The 23307-nt window shown below is 40.4% G+C and overlaps 1 protein-coding gene across 1 annotated transcript in view; it reads right to left on the bottom strand.

The window, feature by feature from the left end:
- The window catches only part of CACNA2D4 (calcium voltage-gated channel auxiliary subunit alpha2delta 4), a 160228-nt gene extending 150641 nt beyond the window's left edge, over window positions 1-9587 (bottom strand). The window contains exons 1-4 of the mRNA XM_070947986.1: window positions 9429-9587; window positions 8251-8329; window positions 5048-5181; window positions 1161-1238 (exon numbers count right to left, since the gene is read on the bottom strand). Of these exons, the coding sequence (XP_070804087.1) occupies window positions 1161-1238; window positions 5048-5181; window positions 8251-8329; window positions 9429-9587 (450 nt within the window). The remainder of the gene's footprint in view (window positions 1-1160; window positions 1239-5047; window positions 5182-8250; window positions 8330-9428) is intronic.
- Between the last annotated feature and the right edge of the window lie 13720 nt (window positions 9588-23307).

Here is a 23307-nt window from a genome sequence, read left to right on the forward strand (position 1 = left end):
GGCATTTACTTGTGACAGTTAGTTTTTTAATTTTTTTAAATTCTGTTTGTAACCAAAAGAAACTTATTATATCTCACACATACATTGGTAGATAACTGCAGATCATTATTCAGTACTTTTGTTATCAAATTTTGTTTGCAAGATTTCAGAAGCTCTAGAGAGCCCATAAAAGGGAGATACGTAGATGCAGGCTATAGCTTGTCCACTTGACTTATTTTTAAATGCACTCTTTAAAATGTTTTCATTTATTTAACATGCTGTAGTTAAATAGGGTTTTAAGAAGTAGTAACAGACACATCTGGAGATTTGTTAAAGCTCTGTCAGTCTGGTCTACCTACCTCACTAGGTAGACCCAGATCAAGAAATCAACTCCATAGGAAAACTAAAACATTTAAAAATTACAAGTAGTGGCCAAAATTGTGGAAACCTTTTGGGAAAAAGTGTATTTTTGAGGTTTGATGGCTTGTTTTTTTGGAGTTTCAAGATAATCATATTCTACTGCTGGAATGGCCTGGGAATAGCCCAGACCTTAACCAATTGAAAATCTATGGAGCTGACTAAAGAAACTTGTTAGTCAGAAGCGACCCAGCAATAAAACCCAGTTAATAGAAGCAATCATTCAATCTTGGTTTCACATTAGAACAGCTGCAGAACTAAAAGACTTGGTTCATTCTATTGTAAGGCCATAATTCATGCTAAAGGTTACTCAACTATTAACTGTATATCTCATTTGTATATCTCATTTTTTCTATGGTGATAATTTTTGTATTTCTCGTTTTTTCTACATTTCACTTTTCTTCTTTATACTGTAACTGCTATTCTAATAGCAAATCCTTCATAAAAGTTATTGCATTACATTCTTGATTAAATTATCTTTCCATTGATATATAATTTTACCGTACTACTCCAAAAAAAAGTGGTGTTATTATTAGCTAGTTTTAGAAAATACACTTTTCCCAAAAGGTTTCCACAATTTTGGCCACTACTATCTAACTGTTCTGGCCTTAAAACACGTTTTATTTCTCACACCTTTGGAATTGGCACATCTTCATCAAGGTCATGTTCCTTACTCTCTAGAAGCTCCAACAAACAAAGTTTAAATTTTGCAAGCCATCCTCTTATCTTGCTCCAAGTAGAGATGTCTAGAAAATGATGCTTACCGTTTCATTTTTTTTGCTGAAGACAGGCATAGCTACTGTTGTCATAAGCAAGAGACTTTGAGCTTGAGAGGCAAAGAGCTACCAGATAGAAAAAGAGCAGCAGATTAGCTGTTGGGAGACTAATTGGCAGGAGAAGCACAAATCCTTTGAATTAAATAGCAGGAAAGCACAATGAAAAAAGTGTGCACTAATAATACTAGCTATGCAAGAGGACAAGAAGAATATGATACATAGGGGAAAGACATGAATCTGAGATATGTTTTGCCAATATATACCTTCACATAGTCAAGGTAGATAACATCATAAAGAAAGTTTAACATATGACTGCACTTCTTCACATCCAGGTTAACATGGCACTGTTAGAGATATAGCTAAAGCATGTGAAACCACTTACCCAGACATAACAAATTGTAAATGTGCTTACATACATAAACATTCAAACCTTGGAGACTTGGTGGTGCAGCGGACTAAAGTGCTGTTAAGTAGCACCTAGCTGCCAGCTGCCTGCTATTACTGCAAGTTCAAATCTCACCAGGCTCAAGGTTGACTCAGCCTTCCATCCTTCCGAGGTAGGTAAAATGAGGACCCGGATTGTGGGGGTAATAAGCTGACTTTGTATAAAAAAGAACACCGCTTAGGGGGTGCCGAAAGTTCTACTAAGCAGATATATACAAAAGTATGAACGCGATTGCTTAACGCATTGTAAGCCGCCCTGAGTCTCTGGAGAAGGGCGGCATATAAGTCGAACAAATAAATAAATAAATAAATAAATAAATAAATAAATAAATAAATAAATAAATAAATAAATAAACAAACAAACAAACAAACAAACAAACAAACTCATATTCAGGGTTCAAATGCAAATGGGCTTGGGTTGGAGTTGAAAAAAGGCATATATTCCACAAGGGACATGGGCTTACATGGAAGATGGTTCGTCAACAAGTTGGAAGAAATACAGGTAAGCTGTGTGAAATGGACAAGGGCATCACAAGCTAGAGATGAAGAGATGGGAGGGAGGGAGGGAGAGATGGCTTTGCAGCCTCAGAAGAGGAAAAAAACCATTTATCTAGGGGCTACAGCTCTCTTCTAGTCAATTCGATAAAGGTTTCAACCATTTCATCCTAGAGGGCTTCGAAGACTCATTAGATGAATCCAAAGATCTAGCATAAGAGCCAACTATATACCTATGGAAAGTCCTGGGTGGCATGAAGGCAACTGCATCATTCCAATCACATATGAAAGCAACCAGTATTGAGAGGAATCCTTACTCTGTTGGGAATAATATATTGCTATTATTCTTAATAGCTGTACATAGCACTATCTTCTATGACTGCCAGGTTTCACTGTTGCATCATCTATCACAAAATTTTATGGTATTCAATTCCACAGATTAATCTTCTGCTAGCCATCCTAAACATTAGTTTAGTGGGCATTATTAACAGGTTGAGCATGGATATTGAATAACTAAAATGTAGGTGGCCATCCTTTTGCGGTACTAAATATTTATAATTGTGAAAACACTTCCTCTATATACTCTCTCAAACAAATTATGTTACTTCTATTTCATATTCAAAGGGAACCTTTTCTAAAGCTGAAATCTCATTATGGATATTGTATAATCTTAACAATTGCTTCAAGATGTAGCACTATAGTCGCATAATTATCCACATGTCTAGACAGAAATAAGTACCATAAAATTCAGTGTAAGCGAGCACCAAATTGCAGTCAAATCCATTCAATGAATCTAGAATTAAGCCACAATTCAAACAGGGGACCTTCAGTCCATGAGCTATGCTCTGCAATACTATTCCATGACACAACACAACACAACTCAAATACATCCAGAATTCTGTTATCTGTGTCTCTCCCATGCTGCATTGCTCAGTTACCACTGTATCTGGATGTATGGTTAAGCTACAAAGTAATCTAATATACAACACAGCAATCCACATAAAAAAGAGTCAATGTTCAGAAAATACAGCTAGGTTGTTACCTCCTCAAATTGTGGCAGCTAGTGAGAAATGTGGATGGCATTAATGAATGGACAGGACAGAACAGATGAATAAGCCAAACAAACATGCAACAAGTAACACAGACAATGCAAGTGAGAAAAATGTAAGAGCAAGCAAAAGCATCACATAGTTTTTAGATAGCAACAGTCAAGAATCAACACTCAATACAATAAATACAAGGTCACTCTGCTGATAAGCTTAACTAAATTGGAAAAGAGATTTCGTTTATAATTTAGTTCCAAGAAATATTCAGCTTTGCTCTCTGAATTAAAAAAAATATCTTCTCATCTATTTAGGATTAGCTTCAAGATGGCCAAGGCACAGTGTGGTATGATGGGACCAATTTTTTAAAATGTTGGCTCTTGTAAGCCCTTCAACTGGTTGTGGATAGTAGCAGCAAGTAACTGGGAACATATAAAGTCATATTCCATCCAGAATTAGAGTTTTTAACCACTGGAGATTGATTCTGCCAATATCAAGATTGTTGATGCTCTGCCTTACCATTCAACGTACAAAGAAGGTCCACGTATATGTAGCAACCACCAGGCAAGAATAACTTTTCCTTGAGATGAACTTGGTTCCTTGTGATTTGATGTCCCCATTTTTATAGTTTCTTGGGGGACAGTACAAAGTGGTTCTTTGTTGCTCTCTTCCTGGATTTATTTTTATTTCCTAGTCTAACCTATAGCTCTGGTACTTCCCAGGGGTCTCCCATTGAAATCCTAACAAGGCCCAACTTGTTTAACTTCCTAAAACATGGCTGTAGGTGCTGCTACTTAGATGCTCAGGCTTTATTGCTAAGAATGGATAAACGCACTTAAGAAACTTTAGGTAAAGGTAAAGGTTCCCTTTGCATATATGTGCTAGGCGTTCCCGACTCTAGGGGACGGTGCTCATCTCCGTTTCAAAGCCGAAGAGCCAGCACTGTCTGAAGACGTCTCCGTGGTCATGTGGCCAGCATGACTAAGCGCCAAAGGCGCATGTAATGCTGTTACCTTCCCACCAAAGGTGGTCCCTATTTTTTCTACTTGCATTTTTTACCTGCTTTCGAACTGCTAGGTTGGCAGAAGCTGGGACAAGGAACGGGAGATCACCCCGTTATGCGGCACTAGGGATTCAAACCGCTGAACTGCTGACCTTTCGATCGACAAGTTCAGCGTCTTAGCCACTGAACCACTACTTCCCTTAATGAGAAACTTTAGCCTTATACAAAATGATATACATTCCTAAGAGAACCCTCTAAAACTGTACTGAATTTCAACTTGAGGAAAAATGTAAGTGGGACGTCTACATTTATGCCAGCAGTCTCACTGCTAAAGAGAGAGAATTTTGCTAATTATGAAAAGCAGTGTTCCTCTTTAGCAACAGAAGGAGCTACAAGTGAAAAAGAAACCAAAGTTTTGGCTGGCGTGGATCTCTCTTCCTCCTCGAGCAAATTCTTTCTTTGGGTTTTAGCCTTAGGCTTCTAAGACATATGGGACCAAAATGTATGTTAATTCTTTCTGTGAGTATAGAAAACAAGCTGCAGGCTCAGTGACCCATTTCTTGAGCTCAAACTAATTTTTTTTTTCCTGGTGACTAATCCTTAATAAAGTGCTTCTGCAGCGTTTACAGAGACAGGGATTCTAATTAAGTCATGCTATGCCTCTTGTGATTTGTTTTGAATTCCTGGAGTATGGTGGAATTTCAAATACAGCATCGCGCTTAAGGAAAGTGTGATAAATGATGTTTCTTTTAGAAGGCACATTTTAACACTACCCAGCTGCTGTGATCCAATTCTGAATGATATACATATTGCAACGAATATCTGAAAAGACCCGTATCTCTTAACGCCTTTGAAGTTGGACATCTAGAAACTTTTCATGAAATACTTACAGCGCTATCCATATAGGCTTCAGTCCATATGATGTCATGATCATGGTTGATAACCATTGGCCGGCTAAGTACATGTAAATATTCCATGACATTCTCTTGCACGTCAGCCAAAGTAGATATCTGTGTATAGTAGCCTGACATGGGGGACAAAAAAATCACCATCAATTGAGTTAATTTTGTTTAAATTAAGGTTTGCATCTCATTTGTTCCAAAGTTTATTGAATCCTGTCCATTTGTCCTAGGCCAGTGATGGCTAACCTTTTTGCCGTTGTGTGCCAAAAGCGGGGGAAGCGCGGGGGGTCTTGTGCGCATGTGCCCACACCCATAATGCAATCCTCCCCGCATGCCCCACCCCCATGCATGCATGTGTGACCCCCCATGCTCCCCTATGCATATTCGTGTGCCCCCCCCTGCAGCCTGTTTTGGGCCTGGCAAGCATCCCTGAAGCCTTCTGGGACCAAATACGGGCCACAGGGGGGACACACCACTCCCCCCGCAGCGGCATGCCCCTGTGTTCCCCCCCACCCCTGCGCATGCGCATAAACCCCCTCCCACACTCACACATGCACGAGAGACCCCCGCGTATATGTACGCGTCTCCTGCATGCGCCCCACACCAGAGACCTGAAAATCAGCTGGCTGGTGGGAGCCGCATGCATGCACAGTGGAGCTGAGCTGGCCGACGGCTTGCGTGCCCACAGAGAGGGCTCTGCGTGCCACCTGTGGCACACGTGCCATAGTTTCGCCATCACGGTCCTAGGCTGTATATGTCTTTACTGAAATCTAGTTTTGGACATTTCTTAAATGTTCTAAATATCCTAATTGGTTCTAGAAGGCCATAGTTTCTGTTCACTTAGAAAAATCCATTAGGATGAACCTTCCAACATATCCAACGTATCCAACAAATTTTGTGCTATTCAATTTTCATCATAAACTTGCTTAACCCCTGCAGGCTTCAACCAGGGAGAGAACATTGGAGATACTAAAGGTTCTTAGACAATTGAGATTCTAAAAAGGGCTGTTTTCTATTTGAAATTGATTATAAAAAAATAATAGCAATGCTACATTTAAAAGGTAATGGGAATGTTAACACAATTAGAAATACTTAACTGAAGTCACTGGAATTAACAGTTTGAATGCTTCCAATGGACAATTATTTTTTATTAGTTTATACTCAAAAAATATCTAGAGAAATCAAGATCTTTATCTCACAGATAAAAAATATAGTATCCACAGGACTCTGCAAACAGGTGTTTTGTGATAAAAGCTACAGTAGTGGCCAAAATACAGTAGTGGCCACTTTTGGGAAAAGTGTATTTTCTAAAACTAGCTAATAACGCCACTTTTTTTTTTTTTTTGGAGTAGTACCATAAAATTATATATCAATGAAAAGATAATTTAATCAAGAATGTAATGCAATAACTTTTATGAAGGATTTGCTATTAGAATAGCAGTTACAATATAAAAAAATAAAGTGAAACACAGAAAACCGAGATATACAAAAATTATCACCTTGTCAATTAATACTGAGTCGGGTAACCTTTAGCATCAATTACTTCCTTACAATGTCTTCCCATGGAGTGAACCAAGTCTTTAGTTTTGCAGCTGTTATAATGTGAAACCAAGATTGAATGATTGCTTCTATTAACTGGGTTTTATTGCTGGGTCGCTTCTGACTAACAAGTTTCTTTAGTTGGTTCCATAGATTTTCAATTGGGTTAAGCTCTGGGCTATTCCCAGGCCATTCCAGCAGTGGAATATGATTATCTTGAAACTCCAAAAAAAAAAAAGTGATGTTATTAGCCATCAAACCGCAAAAATACACTTTTCTCAAAAGGTTTCCACAATTTTGGCCACTACTGTACATCATTTCTTTTGCAGAATCAATGTTTTTTAAACTTCCCTAAATCACCCTGAGACTGCCATTGGCCATTGACTGATTTGTAGGGGAGAAATAAAGATTTACCCTTCATTTGCAAAAAGACCAAGCAACTAACTATACCAAAATCACCACTACCATTCAACTTTCTGAAATTTTTCTAAACATACTTAAATGTTTCTATTTACATGTACTCCTAGATTTATGACCACAAATAAGACTGGGACTTCCATTGCTAAGTGAGGTGGTTGTTAAATGAGTCATGCCTGATTTTATTACTGTTATTAAGTGAATCATTGTGGTTGTTAGATGAAGCACATGGTCATTAAGAGAATCTGGCTTCCCCCATCAACTTTGTTTGTTGGAAGCCAGCTGGGAAGGTTACAAATGATGATCACATGACCCTAAGATGTTGCAACCATCTGTCAACCCTGAAGCTCACCTGACCGGAGCCATCTTGGAGCTTCAGTGTTGCCGCCCTGGAGCTGAGGGAAAGGGAGGAGGGATTAAAGATAGCTGGGGTATTGTAGCCAAAATAAAATACTTTCTCTTGGGAACCAAGGACATTCTCACACCTGGCCCATGGAAGGAAGAGTGAGGTCACCCGGCAACCAGACAGCATCTTGATTGGACCATGTGACTGTTTGGGGTTGAGGGAAAACTTTCTCTTTTAATTAGGTGAAAACCACGGGAACCTTCAGAATTGGTTTTCACCAGATCTGAGCCAATATAATATCTCCAATAAAGCTATTCTTTGAGGAATTCATCTGCCTCAGAGTTTTGCTTGCTATGGGTCTATTACTTGGAACCCTGACATTATCATAAATCCATGCTGGTTGCCAAGGGCCTGAATTTTTATTATCTGACCACAGGGACACTACAATGGTTGTAAGTGCAAAGACTGGTTGTAAATCACTTTTTCCAGCACTGTTGTAACTTTGAGCAGTCACTAAATGAATGATTATAAGTCAAGGACTACCTGTACCACCTTTGTAATTGATCCCATATTATACATAAGTACAATATTTAGGAAATGTAGGAAAGGCCCAATTAAAATGGTCACTGCTAATTTTTTGCTTCTTTTATATTTTCTTTCAACCATAAAATGCTTCTGATTCAGTTTCCTAATTGTGTACTCTTCAAAATCTGTGACATATGGCTCATACAGGGGTAGGCATTACTATTTTCTGCTATTTGCTTCTGGAACTTTTCCAATTCAGTTTAGGTTTGCATATTACAATTGCTATAATGTAAAAATATGATTGGCAAGTGCTTCTGTCTCGCAGAAAGGATGATTAAAATGAACTTTAATAAAAAAAAAATACCTTTGTTGTTACAAGCTATCCATTTCACATTCTGTGCGAAGCTGACTTCCCTCCCAATAAGGTATGTAAAAACACGGACCTGTGAAATGAGATCACAAGTATTAGAATGGAATATTAAAAACAATGTAAATATAAAAGGGACACTGTGGCTCAGTGGCTAAGACGTTGAGCTTGTCGATCGAAAGGTCGGCAGTTCAGCGGTTCGAATCCCTAGTGCCGCGTAATGGGGTGAGCTCTTGTTACTTGTCCCAGCTTCGGCCAACCTAGCAGTTTGAAAGCACGTAAAAAAGTAGAAAAATAGGGACCACCTTTGGTGGGAAGGTAACAGTGTTCCGTGCACCTTTGGCATTTAGTCATGCTGGCCACATGACCACAGAGACATCTTCGGACCATGCTGGCTCTTCGGCTTTGAAACGGAGATGAGCACCGCCCCCTAGAGTCAGGAACAATTAACACATATGTGCGAGGGGAACCTTTACCTTTACCTTTATGTAAATATAAGAATAAGAGTATGTGGCAATAATTTAATTTGAATTCATGGAATAGCTAAGCCAGATCTAGATAGTACTTAGATGGGAAGGGAGCAGGAAATCTCAAGGAAATAGGCTAAGTGAAAATTTAAAAAAAAAAACCCTGAAAAGAAACAATGACACACAGGACTTTTATGCAAAAAACCTTACGTGGATGTTTGTCCATGGAGTCACTAAGAATGTAACTCAACTTGAAGAGGTCTTTACTTATATAAGTTTGTGGGAAATAATAAGAGATGAACCAAAGGAAGGAGTCAAATACAATTTGCCACAACATTTTTAAACAGTAATTTCAAGCTAACAGTTGTCATTATCTTACAGAGATTGTTACTGTGATTTGTTATGAGTTTTGACTTAGCATATCTGTGAACTCAACCAACTGTGATTGATTCAACAAACCATTAATAACCAGTTTCTTAAAATAGCTTGGGAACCTTTCACTCCCATCGCGTTTCTCTAAAACTCATTTAAATATTCATTTTTTGTTCTGCTACATAAAAAAATAAATATAGTGACCTGTCGCTAAACCTAGACCAATCTCATTAAGATTAGTGGGTTCCATCCATAATTATCTCAAGCAAAATTTTAGCTAGGAACCTAAGCGTCTCCATGCTATTCATTGTTTTGTTCCCTGCTCATGATTCATACCAGACCAGTTGATTTTCTACGCTCTTCTCTGTTTTTCACTTTGGAAGCTAACCTTACGATCAGGCCAGTTGAATTTTTCAAAGACATATTCATAATCTTCCATAGCTCCATCGGTGAGCAGCATGATTGCCTGGTTGCAAAGGCCTCCTTGTCCTGCATCTCTGAACTGCAAACAGAACAAACCACAATGAAATCATGTACAGAGATACCCATCTCCCTTGGCACAAATAGTATAGCAGATTAATGAAGTCCTCCGTTAAGCCTCAGCAGCTCCTATCTGTCATACTGATAGGTCTGCTCAAACATAATGTTGTTAATGATATCACGATTTATCCATTTATTTTTATCCTGCCTTTATTATTTTTAGAAATAACTTAAGGCAGGAAACATGCCTTTCTCTTCATATTTTCCTCACAACAATATTGCTGTGAAGTGGATTGGGCTGAGAGAGAGTAATTGGTTCATATTCACCCAACTGGCTTTCATTTCTAAGGTAGGACTAGAACTCAAAGTGTCACGGTTTCTTGCCTGGTGCTTTAACCACTAGACTAAAAAAAGGAATAATAAAATAAAAATAAATAAAATAAAATAGATAAAATAGTTCATAAAGGTCTTCCTACTTTTGTGCTAGATAGTTCTATGATTATTTATGGTGGAAGGAAAAAACGTTGGTCATACCAGTAACGTATTTCATGATAATTCATAGGAAGCAAATATTAGCTATAAAATGGATAAAAACAATCCAGGCACTGAGACCCAATATACCCACCTTGAATTCAGTTATGTTCCAAAAGATTACAGAAGTCTATTACCTAGACCAGTGATGGCTAACCTTTTTGCTATTCTGTGCCAGGAGTGGGGGGTGGGGGTGGGGGTCGCGCACGCGTGTGTGCCCACACCCATAATTCTACACATCCTGCCCCCAAGCGCGCAACCCTCACATGCTCCCCACACTCCTGGCACGCAATGGCACGGTAGGCCCATTTTTTGCTCTCCCCAGCCTCCAGAGCCTTTCTAGCAGTCTGGGGAGGGCGAAAATGGCTTTTCCCCCCGGAGGTCAAAAATGGCCCGTTTGCCAACTTCCAGTGGGACTGGAAGACCCGTTTTTTTGCTCTCCAGAGCCTTTCTAGGTCCCACCAGACGTTGGCAAATGAGCTGTTTCTGGCCTCCGGAGGGCCTTGGGGGGGGGAGGCCATTTTCGCCCTTCCCAGACTCCTAGAAAGGCTCTGGAGCCTGGGGAGAGAGAAAAACGGACCTTCACCACCACCCACCGAGGTCCTCCAGAGGCAGGAAACAGCCTGTTTCCCTACTTCTGGTGGGCCCAGAAGGCCCGAAAATCAGTTGCATGCGTGCCAGAGCTGAGTTCGCGTGCCCACTGATATGGCTACATAGGCCATAGGTTCGCCATCACGGACCTAGACTTTCCAAAAATAAAAACAAGACTTTTGCCTAATCTAAATATTTCTGGGTGGATATAAGGTTGCTGGTATCCTTATCATTATATGTACATTATTGGTGTTCTTCTTTGTAGCCTCCAACTAAGGTGACTCTGGTGATCTGATGCTAATTAAATGTAATGTCTCCTAGCTTGTCTATTCCTTCCTGAAATAGCATTTGCTACACATCATCTGAAAGTTTGAGTGGAATATTCAGATGCAGGTTTTAAATTGTGTGAATGAACCAGACCCAGGGAATATATTAGGTTTAATTAAATAAAGTAATTAGGCCTTAGCATTCCAAAGCTTTTGCTCTCACCTTCTCTAATACCATCCTTCTAACCCTTTCTACCTCTTCTATCACTAGGAAAGCAGACCTAACCAAATATATTATCCTCTTAAACAAATATGAAATTGAAAAGATATAGATATGATTAAACACAAAAGCCAACTCAATGGTCTCCCTCCTGAAGAAACAGAGTTTCAGGTTAATTAAGACCTGATCTATTAGGATCATCTAGTCCCATGGGAGCTTTGCAATATGGGTTGTTTTTACTCCCCAAACCACTCCTAATACCTATTTTGGTCACAGCGACAGAACTGTTTTATTGCTATCCTGAGTCCAGAGGTGAAATGTTCCCAGTTCAGACCGGATCACCCGATCCGGTAGCGATGGCGGCGGGTGGTTCGGAGAACCGGTAGCAAAAATCCCTGCCACCCCCCCATGCCTGGCTGAGCCGCGCGATCATTAGAGGCTTTTTTTTTTACTTTTAAAAGCATTTTTTCTTTGGTCGAAAAAATGCTTTTAAAAGTAAAAAAAAAAAAAAGCCTCTGATGATTGTGCGGCTCAGCTGGGATTGTCAGAGCCTTTTAAAAGCATTTTTTCTACAACCTCTTCAAGAGGTTTTTTACAACCTCTTCAAGAGGTTGTAAAAAAATGCTTTTAAAAGGCTCTGACGATCCCAGCTGAGTTGCCTGATCGTCAGAGGCTTTTTTTTTCTTTTAAAAGCAAAAAAAAAAAAGTGTTTAAAAGAAAACAAAAGCCTCTGATGATCAGGCAACTCAGCTGGGATTGTCAGAGCTTTTTAAAAGCATTTTTTTTACAACCTCTTCTGCTGAAGAGGTTGTAGAAAAAATGTTTTTAAAAGTAAAAAAAAAAAGTTGGCCACGCCTACCCAGTCACATTACCCCCTCCCACCAAGCCACGCCCACAGAACCGGTAGTAACAAATTTTACATTTTACCACTGCCTGAGTCCAACCCATAATAAACATGAACAAGAAAATCATCAGTCTTAAAATAATAATGTCCAACCTGGTCTGCAGTTTGAAACAACATGTTCATCAGCAGGTTTTGGCAATGTCACAAAGAGTATCTGTCACTATTATCTTTCTTTTCTTCCTTTTCCTTCAATGATTTGCAATAATCAGCACAATGCTGCAAAAGCCAGTGTGCCTTTAAAAAAAAAAAAAGAGAAGCAGCCTTACCTCCCTCAGGATTTTGAAGGATTCAGTCAGGGCTTTGTTCACCTTCCCAACTCCTTTTGCTTGTAACTCGTGCACCAGCTGCTTGAAATGCTGAGCAAATGAGACATTAAAAGCACTTTAATAGCAGTGATTAGAAATATTTGACAAAGGATAATACAGGAATGTCAAAACTTTAGAAAACTACTCAAAGAATAGAGATCTCTAGCGCAAGCTATATATGAAGGAACCTTGGTAACATTATCAGTGCTAGTCTAGACTAATGTTAGACTAGCATTGACGATGTTACCTAGAATGGGAAATGAAAATATAGCCTATTGAGCTATTAGAATCAATAAGGCCTAAGTGGAAAAAATGGGCCCTAAAAAGCTACATGAACCAAAGTTTTAGATGGAAAGATTTCAAAGTGTATCAGAACTATTTGTAATCCTGCTGAACCGTTGCTGTGAAATGTGATTTTGCAAAGTATGTAGTTTTGAAATATATTTGGACATAAAAGGACGAAACCGCAAGAAATAAGGAACCGAAAGTAGCCGATGGATAGAGGTTTGAGATGTACATGGGCATATGTGGAGACTGTCTGTCAGTAAGAAAGAACAAGGAAGTAAGTTGTGAAATGCGTGCAGAAAAGTATAAAAAGAATGTCTTGAGATGAGTTCAGGGCCACTGGCCATAGCTACTCCTTGCTGGGCTCAGCTATGTCAGTGGACCTCATTGCAATGGGTCATTGATATAAATTGTGTTATGATGGCTATTCAGGTTCCAAATTGCTCATGAAATAAACCTCTGAATCTTAAAATAAGAATTGTTTATTGTGCTACTGTCTCTTGTTTCTTTATTGGGATATTTTTATGACACTAGTTTGGGTAATGAAACATCTGCAAGAAAATAGCCAAGTTCAGAGAGCACCAAGGACCCCCTCATTTCAATCTTGAGCTATCAATATTCTCCTTTTTTGTCAAACTACAGTATATATTTCAGCACTAGGACAGCTCCATAATTTGAGTTACCCGAAATAATGCAGTACTTTCCAGTGAAGGCAACAGCAATCTGAAGCTGCTACTATGGTAGTACAGAAAGATCGATGCATTTCCCCCTTCTCCTACTTTTTTCTATACAGATTATCCTTGATTTATGACCAGTTATTGAACAACTGTTCAAGGTTATAACGAACTTCCCCAGAGTTTCTTATGTTCCGTTTTTGAAGTTATGTGGACTGCACCCCCATGATCACTCAACTGCATTTTGGGCTCTTGGCAAGTGGCTCAGCTTTACAGGGGTTTCTGATGTCCTGCAGGCATAGGACCATGATTTGCAACATTTTTTTTTTGCCAGTTTCTAGCATTTACTTCTGGTTTCTGGTTAAAAAAAAAAAAAAAGCCCATTGGGGAAAATGGATATACTTAACAATTGTAATGTTCATTTAATGACCACAACAAAAAATGTTGAAAAATGAGGTCCAGTCATGTGATGCCTAACTTACAACCATAATGACTTACAATAAAAAAATCTTTTCTCAAATCAGGTCATAAATTGAGGACTCCCTGTATGTCCTCTGTGTCTGCTGCTTCCTACAGTGACCTCAGGAAATCCTGCCCCTGACCTTCTCACTGCCTACTTTCTCCATTCTCTCCATTCTTTCTCCATTCTCCTTTCTCTGGGCTGCCTTTGAAATCAGCATCTTGGTCTGTGCCCCTGTTCTTTATTCCAACAATCTCAGAAATCACCAGTTTGGCACATCCTACTGGTCCAGCTGTCTCCTCATTATTACAGTATTCAAGTCAAGCTTTCTTTCTTGTTTCCTTTTCCAGATCTAGAAGTTGTCTTTAATCCCAAACCTCATGATGAAATTCACAATTTCTTTACAATATTAATATTTCTTATTCTCTGGGAGACTTGATATTACCAATTAAAATAATGTAATCATGATTTAATCCCTCTTAATTGTAGTTATTGGAGGGCCACTGCTTTTTTTAAAAAAAAAAAATTTCACATTTTCTCAAAGGCATAGATTTTATGGTTCTTTGGTTGAGGAAATATAAATTTGTTGTGAAAAAGCATCCAGGGCTTTGATTTTTCTTAGTTATCATATTTTTTTTCTCCTTCCTTTTAAAACAAGCAAGCAAGGAAACAAAATTAAAGGAAAAATTATAAGGTGGGAGGATATAGGGAGGCATACTGGCTGGGGAATTCTGGGAGTTGAAGTCCACACATCTTGTCAAGTTGGAAAAATGCTGCTCTAGATATTTTGGATTCTGCATTTTTAGCTTTCGATCGTGTGGATTAGAATCCAGTATTATGTTTAGGGTTACTAAATGGGTTTAGATGACTGAACTACTTAGCTAGCATTTGGATATATAAAAATAGCCACAGAATTCACAGGGGCAGAAAAAAAGCATTGGTTAAATATGTTTTATAACAGTTTATGGGCCTTTAAATCCCCAGTGTTTATATGCCATATTCAGTAGAAAATGTCTTTTCAAGTTTAATACTTACCTCCCTGTTATCTCTGTCAGCTTGAACCAGGATTCCCTTGAAACACGATTCAATGTAATGAACATAGTCATTGTACTGTAAAGACAAAAGGAGGAAAATTACATGCTGTAAAAGGAAATGTTTTAAAAGAACTCTGAAAGCAGATTTTATACTGAATAAAAAAGACCCCCTTTTAACTACATGTTCGCTTTCAGAGCAAGGAATACATTTTAAAATGCAAAGTGTTACAAAACAATTTTTGTTGCCTTTTGGGAAGCAAATCAGTAAGCATAGATGTGTACAACATAATTCAGTAATTTTCATTGATATTTAAATAATACATAGGGGAAAGAAAAATGTAAATTAAGAAGAAAATAATCTTGGCTACATCTGCCTGTGTGTCTTTCCTTAATCTGTTTTTCAGTTTTATAGAATAACAGAGTTGGAAGGGACTTTGGAGGTCTTCTAGTCCAACCCCCTGCTTAGGCAGGAAACCCTACACCATTTCAGACAAATGATTATCCAACATCTTCTTTAAAATTTGTTGGAGCATTCACAACTTCTGGAGGCAAGTTCTTCCACTGATTAATTGTTCTAAGTGTCAGGAAATTTCTCCTTAGTTCTAAGTTGCTTGTCTCCTTGATTAGTTTCCACCCATTGCTTCTTGTCCTACCCTCAGGTGCTTTGAATTACAATTTCTAGTATTTTGCTCCTTATTAGCCTTGCACTCCTCTTAATGCTGAATCAGGCAGCTTTGTTTGCTCTTTGATAATGTTCTGGGTGCCCCTTCTTCCCTTAATTGGTAGTAGTCAACACGAGAGGGGTAAAATCCATAAGGAAACCAAGGAGACCTATTTATCATAATAGCTCTTTGGCAGTGAAAGTCGTGATTCAGAGAGGTGGTGGGCTTGCTTTCACTGAAAGAGCTCAAGCAAAGGCTGCACGGACCCCTGTCTGGAATACCTTTATTTGGTTTCCTGCACCCAAAGTTCTAAGTGTCTCCTTCTACTCTCTGAATGTTCAGCCCCACCTCTTTGCCTCAAAGATGTATAATAAGAATTGCTCCTGAGGGATGCTGGTAAAGCTCAAGGAGGAAGGGTGCAGAGCAGTGGTGAAATCCAATTTTTTTTACTACCGGTTCTGTGGGTGTGGCTTGGTGGGCATAGTTTGGTGGGCATGGCAGAGGAAGAATACTGCAAAATCTCCATTCCCACCCCACTCCAGGGGAAGGATACTGCAAAATCCCCATTCCCATCCCACTCCAGGGGAAGGATACTGCAAAATATGGCATATAAATCAAAAAAAAATTTTAAATCCCCATTTCCTCCCCTTCCTGGGGGAAGGATATTGCAAAATCCCCATTCCCACCCCACTCTGGGGCCAGCCAGAGGTGGTATTTGCTGGTTCTCCAAACTGCTCAAAATTTCCACTACCAGTTCTTCAGAACCTGTCAGAACCTGCTGGATTTCACCTCTGGGGCAGAGGCTGATGCCTGAATTAGTCTGTCACCATGTTCTTTCTCTTGTTTTGGAAACATAGCTCATGATATTATTCTGCTTTTATCACAGCAACATATTGCTGTTCTGTTTCCATACTGGAAAAATCAATACCTCAGATCAGATGTAGAAATGGAAATCAATCTGATGATAATAATAATGATGATCTACTCTAGATTTACTGCTACAGTCAGAATAGTTTGGCTCCTCTATAGTAGAATAAGAATACTCTTCATTCTGCTAGTTTTCTCAGGTCTTTTATGGATACTCCAAATACAAATGCCTGTCTTGTCAAAGACTGGTGAATGCTAAGTTTCAGGGGAGGAGGGTGCTTGAAGTTTCTTTGTTGTTGGGGGGGGCAAACTCAAGTCCCCATGGAAGACGATACCGTAAGAAAAAATATTTCATACTCCCAAGCTGAGGAATTTTAAAGAAATTGATTGTCCAATTGTGGTTAAATTCTATAACTTGCTCTTAACTCTGAACCAGGGGTGAAATCCAGCAGGTTCTGACAGATTCTGGAGAACTGGTAGCAGAAATTTTGAGTAGTTCAGAAAACCAGCAAATATCACCTCTGGCTGGCTCCAGAGTGGGGTGGGAATGGAGATTTTGCAGTATCCTTCCCCTGGAGTGGGGCGGGAATGGAGATTTTGCAGTATCCTTCCCCTGCCATGCCCACCAAGCCACACCCACCAAGCCACACCACACCACGGCCATCAAGCCATGCCCACAGAACCGGTAGTAAAAAAAAATTGGATTTCACCACTGCTCTGAACTACCTGAAAGGCAAAATTATTTTGCCAGGGAAACTGACAAGATGGTTATATTAACTTCCTGACCAAAATAAAAAATAAAAAGTAAAAAAACAAACCTCAGTCAAGAAGACTCACTTATCCAAAGGATTATATTCAGAGCAAGTTGGCCTGCCCTTCTAGGCAGGGTGCCTTTATCGATGGGCTGGATTATCTGGAATGATCACTGCCATTATTTCAAGGCAGTCGATTTAATGGCCATGATGGCCAGGGGTGATGGCAATTGTAATCCAGGACAAATCTCATGGGCACCATAGTGGAGACAACTGTTGAAAGAATCCTGTTTTATAGTGCAGCAGCTCAAGACAGTGCGCTACAGTCCCAAAGGATTGGTTTCTGCTACTCAAAACTGCTGTAAACAAGAGCATGAAGGAAGCCCTAATGTAGAGACTAGATAGACAAAGACAGAAAGGCTGCAGATCAACAAAGAAATGAACAGAAAGACCCAGGAAAAAAACACAAGATCAACACAAAGATGACAAACAGATTACATGAAACCTACCTGCTGAGTTATTTTATCTATCGCTACAAGTGATATCATTGTGCACCAGGGGTGCTATTCAGCAGGTTCTGAAAGGTTCTGGAGAACCAGTAGTGGAAATTTTGAGTAGTTTGGAGAACCGGCAAATACCACCTCTGGATGGCCCCAGAGTGGGGTGGGAATGGAGTTTTTGCAATATCCTTCTCCCAGTAGTGGGGAGGGAATGGGGATTTTGCAGTATCCTTTGCCTGGAGTGGAGTGGGAATCAGGGGTGGGTTCTAAATTTTTTTACTACCGGTTCTGTGGGCGTGGCTTATTTTGTGGGTGTGGGTTGGAGGTCATGTGACTAGGTGGGCGTGGCTAGCTGGTCAGAGTCATTTCTGGAAGGTCCTCACACTTACAACCAGTCCTCGCACTTAAGACCTGACTTATTTGTTTGCTTTTAACACTGATCAGCTGTAGGACGGCCCTTTGAAGCCCCGCGGCAAGAGTTTAAACAGTTTTTTTCCCTCTAGTCATCAGCTGGGACTCAGGAGGCAGCAATAGATTGGGGATGGGACCAAATAAAAGGTAAGAATAATGTGGGGGGGAGGGGGGAGAGAACCGGTTCGGTGACATCATATCGTCACCGCTACAGGCTCGGCCGAACCGGACCGAACCGAGAGGAACCCACCACTGGTGGGAATGGAGTTTTTGCAGTATCCTTCCCCCAGGAGTGGGGTGGGAATGGAGATTTTGCAGTATCCTTCCCCTGCCATGCCCACCAAGCCACACCATGCCCACTAAGCCAGGCCCACAGAATCGGTAGTAAAAAACATTTGAATTCCACCACTGGACTAGATAGACAAAGATGAAAAGGCTGCAGATCAACAAAGAAATGAACAGAAAGGCCCAGAAAGGAAAACAAACAAACAAGAGAAACACAAAAATGACAAGCAGGTTACATACGACCTACTTGCAGAGTTCTTTTATGTATTGTTACAAGTAATATCACTGTGCACCATTGTTAAAGTACAAGACAGTTCTTTACCTCGGGTGGCTTAAAATCTAACATCCATGAAAGGGAACAGAAAAGGAGAAAAGGAGGCAAACAGAGACTGGGTTTCACCAAGTATGGTTATGTATTTGTTTCAGCTGCACAAGCTTCAGCTTAGTGACAGGCTAAGTTATTGAGAGAGATCAGAAATTACTTCAGGGCTCCAAATCAGGCAGAGTGAAGGAACAATGTATTGGTTAGTGAGCCAAGTGCTGAGATAGCACAGTGGGACTACCTAGGGATATTCCCACTTTTGCTCTGCTAAAGATCTCACTTCCATATCTCCACAAATCCATCTTTTAAGGATGACATGCCAGGGTTGCCCCTGTTGTGGCTCCGTTGCCTGAGCCTGGGCTATCAACAGATGCAGACTCTGAAAGTGAGGGAGAGGAGTTGGCAAGGCCTCCCTCTCCAGGACCCTCCTCTCTGGCAATGCCTCCGGAGGACACCGAAGCCCAAAAGATAGGCCCAGAGCAAAGCACGTCCCCGCAGCCATAGATGGACAGCGACGAAGGAGATAAGTGCTGGCTGGACCCTCGGCAGAGGCGCAGGGAGAAGTGTGCGCAGCAGAGGGGAAGGCATGCCAGAGATTAGCTGAGTCACTGAACCACACCCCACAGGGTATAAATGTGGGTGTGGTGGCCAGTTCAGTTTGTGACGAGCAAAAACTAGAAATAATTCATGATCTCTGCATTACTGGACTTCTGCCTGCCTTGTCGGACTGCATTTGGACTAATCCTTATATTGCGGAAACTTTGCCTGCTTTATCGGAATGCTTGCAGTCTAATCTTTGTTTTGTGTGAGTAAAGTCTGAATTGGCAGCTAGCCACTGGGTTGTTGCCAGCTTTATCTTCAAAGATTTTGTCATGTGGCTTATTAACTCCGGGCCATCTGTGGGGGTGCGTGTGTGGGACGGGGACAGAACAGCCCCTTTTTGCGGGATGAGGGTGGAGAGGGGGTGATGTGAGGGCTCTCTTGCATTTTAATCTCACAAAATTACTCTTGAGAGTAAATATCCTGTCCGAGCCTGTTCAGACTCTTAATCTCATAGCAAAAGCTATTTTTAACAACTGTTGGGTGACCAAAGCCAGATAAAATAATTTCTATCTGAAACAAATTCTGCAAGCTAAAGGGAGAATTTGGTTTCATCCCAGGATTCTATAGATATATTTAGCCAGAAATATTTTTTTTTGTTTTTTTGCAATGATATGTGAAGCTAAGCAATCAGGGAAATCACTTCTATAAAATGGAAAAGTATCCCAAAAAGATGTGTGCAGGGGTGGGCTGCTGGGGGTTCGCAGGGATTTGGGAGAACTTCTAGCTAAGATTCTGTGCAGTTTGAAGAACCTACAAATCCCACTCCTGGCTGGCCCTGCCCACCCTACCCCTCCCCTCCCAGGAGTCCCCACATGGCCCATTTTGGATGTAGGTAAGTGCAGGGCATGCGCAGAAACTCAGAGAGGGTGAAAAACGGGCTTACTGGAAATTCGGGAAGTTCGGGAAGGCTGGAAACGGGCCCGTTTCTGTCCTCCAGAGGGCCTCCAGAGCCTGGGGAGGCTGTTTTTGCCCTCCTGGAGGCTTGAAGAAAGCCTCCGGAGCCCGGGGAAGACAAAAATACCCCCCCTCCCCACCGTGGTGCAGGAAGCTGACTAGGCCACACCCACCATGGCCATGCCCACCCAGCAACCGGGCAGACTGAGCCTGTAGTACAGTGGACTAAAGCACTGTTATTAACATCTGCTGCTTGCAATTACTGCAAGTTCAATTCTCACCAGGCTCAAGGTTGACTCAGCCTTCCATCCTTTCAAAGGTAGGTGAAATGAGGACCCAGATTGTGGGGGGAATAAGCTGACTTTGTATAAAATATACAAAAGTATGAAGGCTATTGCTTAACGCATTGTAAGCCGCCCTGAGTCTCCGGAGAAGGGCGGCATATAAATTAAAGCAAAAAAAGAAAGAGAGAGAGAGAGAACCCCTTGCTAAAATTTTTGAAGCCCACTCCTGGATGTGTGCTTTTCTTTTTTAAATAAAATAGAAGCATCCATCCATGACCACAAGATGTAGTAAAAAAAAGTGAAGATGGTAACAGTCTCCTCCATTGTATGTGTCAGATGTGTTGCAACACACACACACACAAATAGATGGCACATCAAGCACACCATTGTGGCCACCATCCTTGTTTTGACTATACCCTGCAATATACCTGAGTTACAGTCTTTTGGAATGAGTATGTCAGATGTAAATGCCTTATTCTCTAATGTGTAAATAATGTATATATGGGACATCAGGGGTTAACTTATTCTTTGGATCCTAATGCATTCATAATTTACCACTCCCATTCCTAGCTCCACCCCTTGTATATATAAGGAGCTACCCTCACCATTTTCTTCGCTTCTACCTTGAATATTCAGTGAATATAGAATGCCTGTTATGATTAAAGAGAGATATATTTAAACCTCTAACTCCTATTATCTTTATTGAGTCTGATCCTGAAAATATTGCAACAAGCTGGTAGCAGAGGATGGTTAATTGACTCAATAAATAATTAAAAATGTCTAAGAAAGATAGGCCCAACACCAGGGCCTACAGCAAAGAAATAGAAACTGAACAAGAGATGATCAACGAATCCACTAACGCGATTTCGAGAGAATCCGAAGAATACACCACTGAAGAAGAAGAACTGATAAATGAAAATAATGACCAGGAAGAAATCGAAATAGAAAATAACGAACTCAGGTCAGAGATATTGAAGATATTAAAAAGCCAGAAGAACGATGAAAGCCTCATCGCGAACCTCCAAGAAATGCTGAAGAACAGCGGAGCAGCGAGAGAGAAAAACATCGTTAAAGAAAAACCCAAAGATCAAAAAACTGTGAGTGATATGACTACTGAGAAAGTCGTTATGAAAAAGAAAAGATGTGATCCCGCGCGAAATTTTGAATGGCAGCCATCTTGGTTTCAACGAGCTTCAAAAGAGAGTGAAGCAGAGCCAATCAAAACGCCCAGTTCAAAATTTCTGGCGCGAAAAACGTTATCAAACGACGAAAGTGAAAAAGAAGACTCAAACTCTTCAGAAGAACCAGAATCAGAAAGTGAAGACGATTTAACGAAATCCCAAGTAAAGACAGCAATGAAAATGCTTTTTGCTGCCTTTGGGCCAAGATTGAAAATTTCCAAGGCACCAACGAAGAAGCAAGAGATCAAACCGACAACTCGAGACCTGCACGCTCCCATCCTGACTTCGAAAGCGACGACACCCGAGCCCAGAGAGCCATGCCGATTCCGTCCTACACCGCAGACCGGATCAAGTATCAACGCACACAAAAGAAAGAGAAGAGCCATCGCCGCCATAAGAACCCCTAAAACCGAGCCAGAGACCGACTCATCTGAAGAGGAGCGGAACGAGAGAGCTGAAATGGAGAGAACCTTCCACGACGACGCCAAAGAAGAAATGAGCAACGCGCATGTGCAAAACTACGTAGACGGCCCCGAAAGGCTTGAACTGGCCAAAGAACCGCGCAGACTCGTTGCGAGCATCCCCATGCCGTTCTGTAACTTCCTGCACTTGCGAGACCACGGACTGCCTCAGGTTGTAAGTAATGGACAAAATAATGTGGGGAACTTACCCAGTGACTTCCCAAAACTTAGAATTGATGGCATTAATTTGCAAGAGTGGTATCAACAGCTTCAGGTTGTCTTTATGAAAGAAAATTTACTATTCTTTATAACTAGTCCTCCAAGAAGACCTTGGACTTTAAAAATAGATTGTTTACATCATAGAGCATTTTTCATAATAATATCTAGCGTGTCTCCTGCAATGTATCATAGCATCAAACCAAACCTAACTGTATCAGAAATAATTCAATGCATGTTTAATCTGTTTCACAGCGATAGCGTAGCTACCACTACAAGAATGTCTAAGGATTTCTTTTCTTCTAGAGTGAAACCAGGGGTTTCTATAAGTGAGCATTTGATATCTCTAAACAAAATAAGAGCTGAGCTGCAATTGAGGGGGGAAGTGATTTCAGATCAAACAATGAAAAGTGTTATTATCAATTCACTTGATCCATCATGGGATAGTTTTATGTCACACTTAGATACCATTAATTTAGGATATTTATCCATAGAAAGTCTATCTAACAAATTGATAGCAGAAGACAATTCAAGAAAAAATCGTTCCAGTAATCAAACAGAACACAAATCTTTTAGGAAAGTAGCTTTCCAAGAAAAATATAATGAAGCCTTTAGATGCCACAATTGTGGGTCCAGGGAACACAGTAGAAGAAACTGTCCCAAAATCTCAAGGGAGAGACATAGGCCAGAATATAGGAGCAAATACAATTATAGACAGTCTTCCACAGATAGACACAAATATAGAAGCCCACCAAATTACAGAGAAAGTAGAGGGGGTAGAGAAAATTCAAAAGAGAGAAAATCTGGGTCACTAAATGGACTAAATAAACAAGACAGCACCAAAACACAGCAAAATGAGAACAATAATTGGCTTATTGATTCTGGTGCAACCAATCACACCACTAACAACAAAAGTATATTGTCTTCATTTACAGAAGATAAGTTTGTGATAAAGGTAGCTAATCAAGAAAAGGTTCAAGTATTAGGCAGAGGAAATGTGACCTTACCTGGTCTAGGAAAAATAGAG

This window comes from Pituophis catenifer, unplaced genomic scaffold (genome assembly GCF_029215685.1).
Source record: "Pituophis catenifer annectens isolate HBS135680 unplaced genomic scaffold, rPitCat1.0.hap2 SCAF_7, whole genome shotgun sequence".
NCBI lineage: Eukaryota > Metazoa > Chordata > Lepidosauria > Squamata > Colubridae > Pituophis > Pituophis catenifer.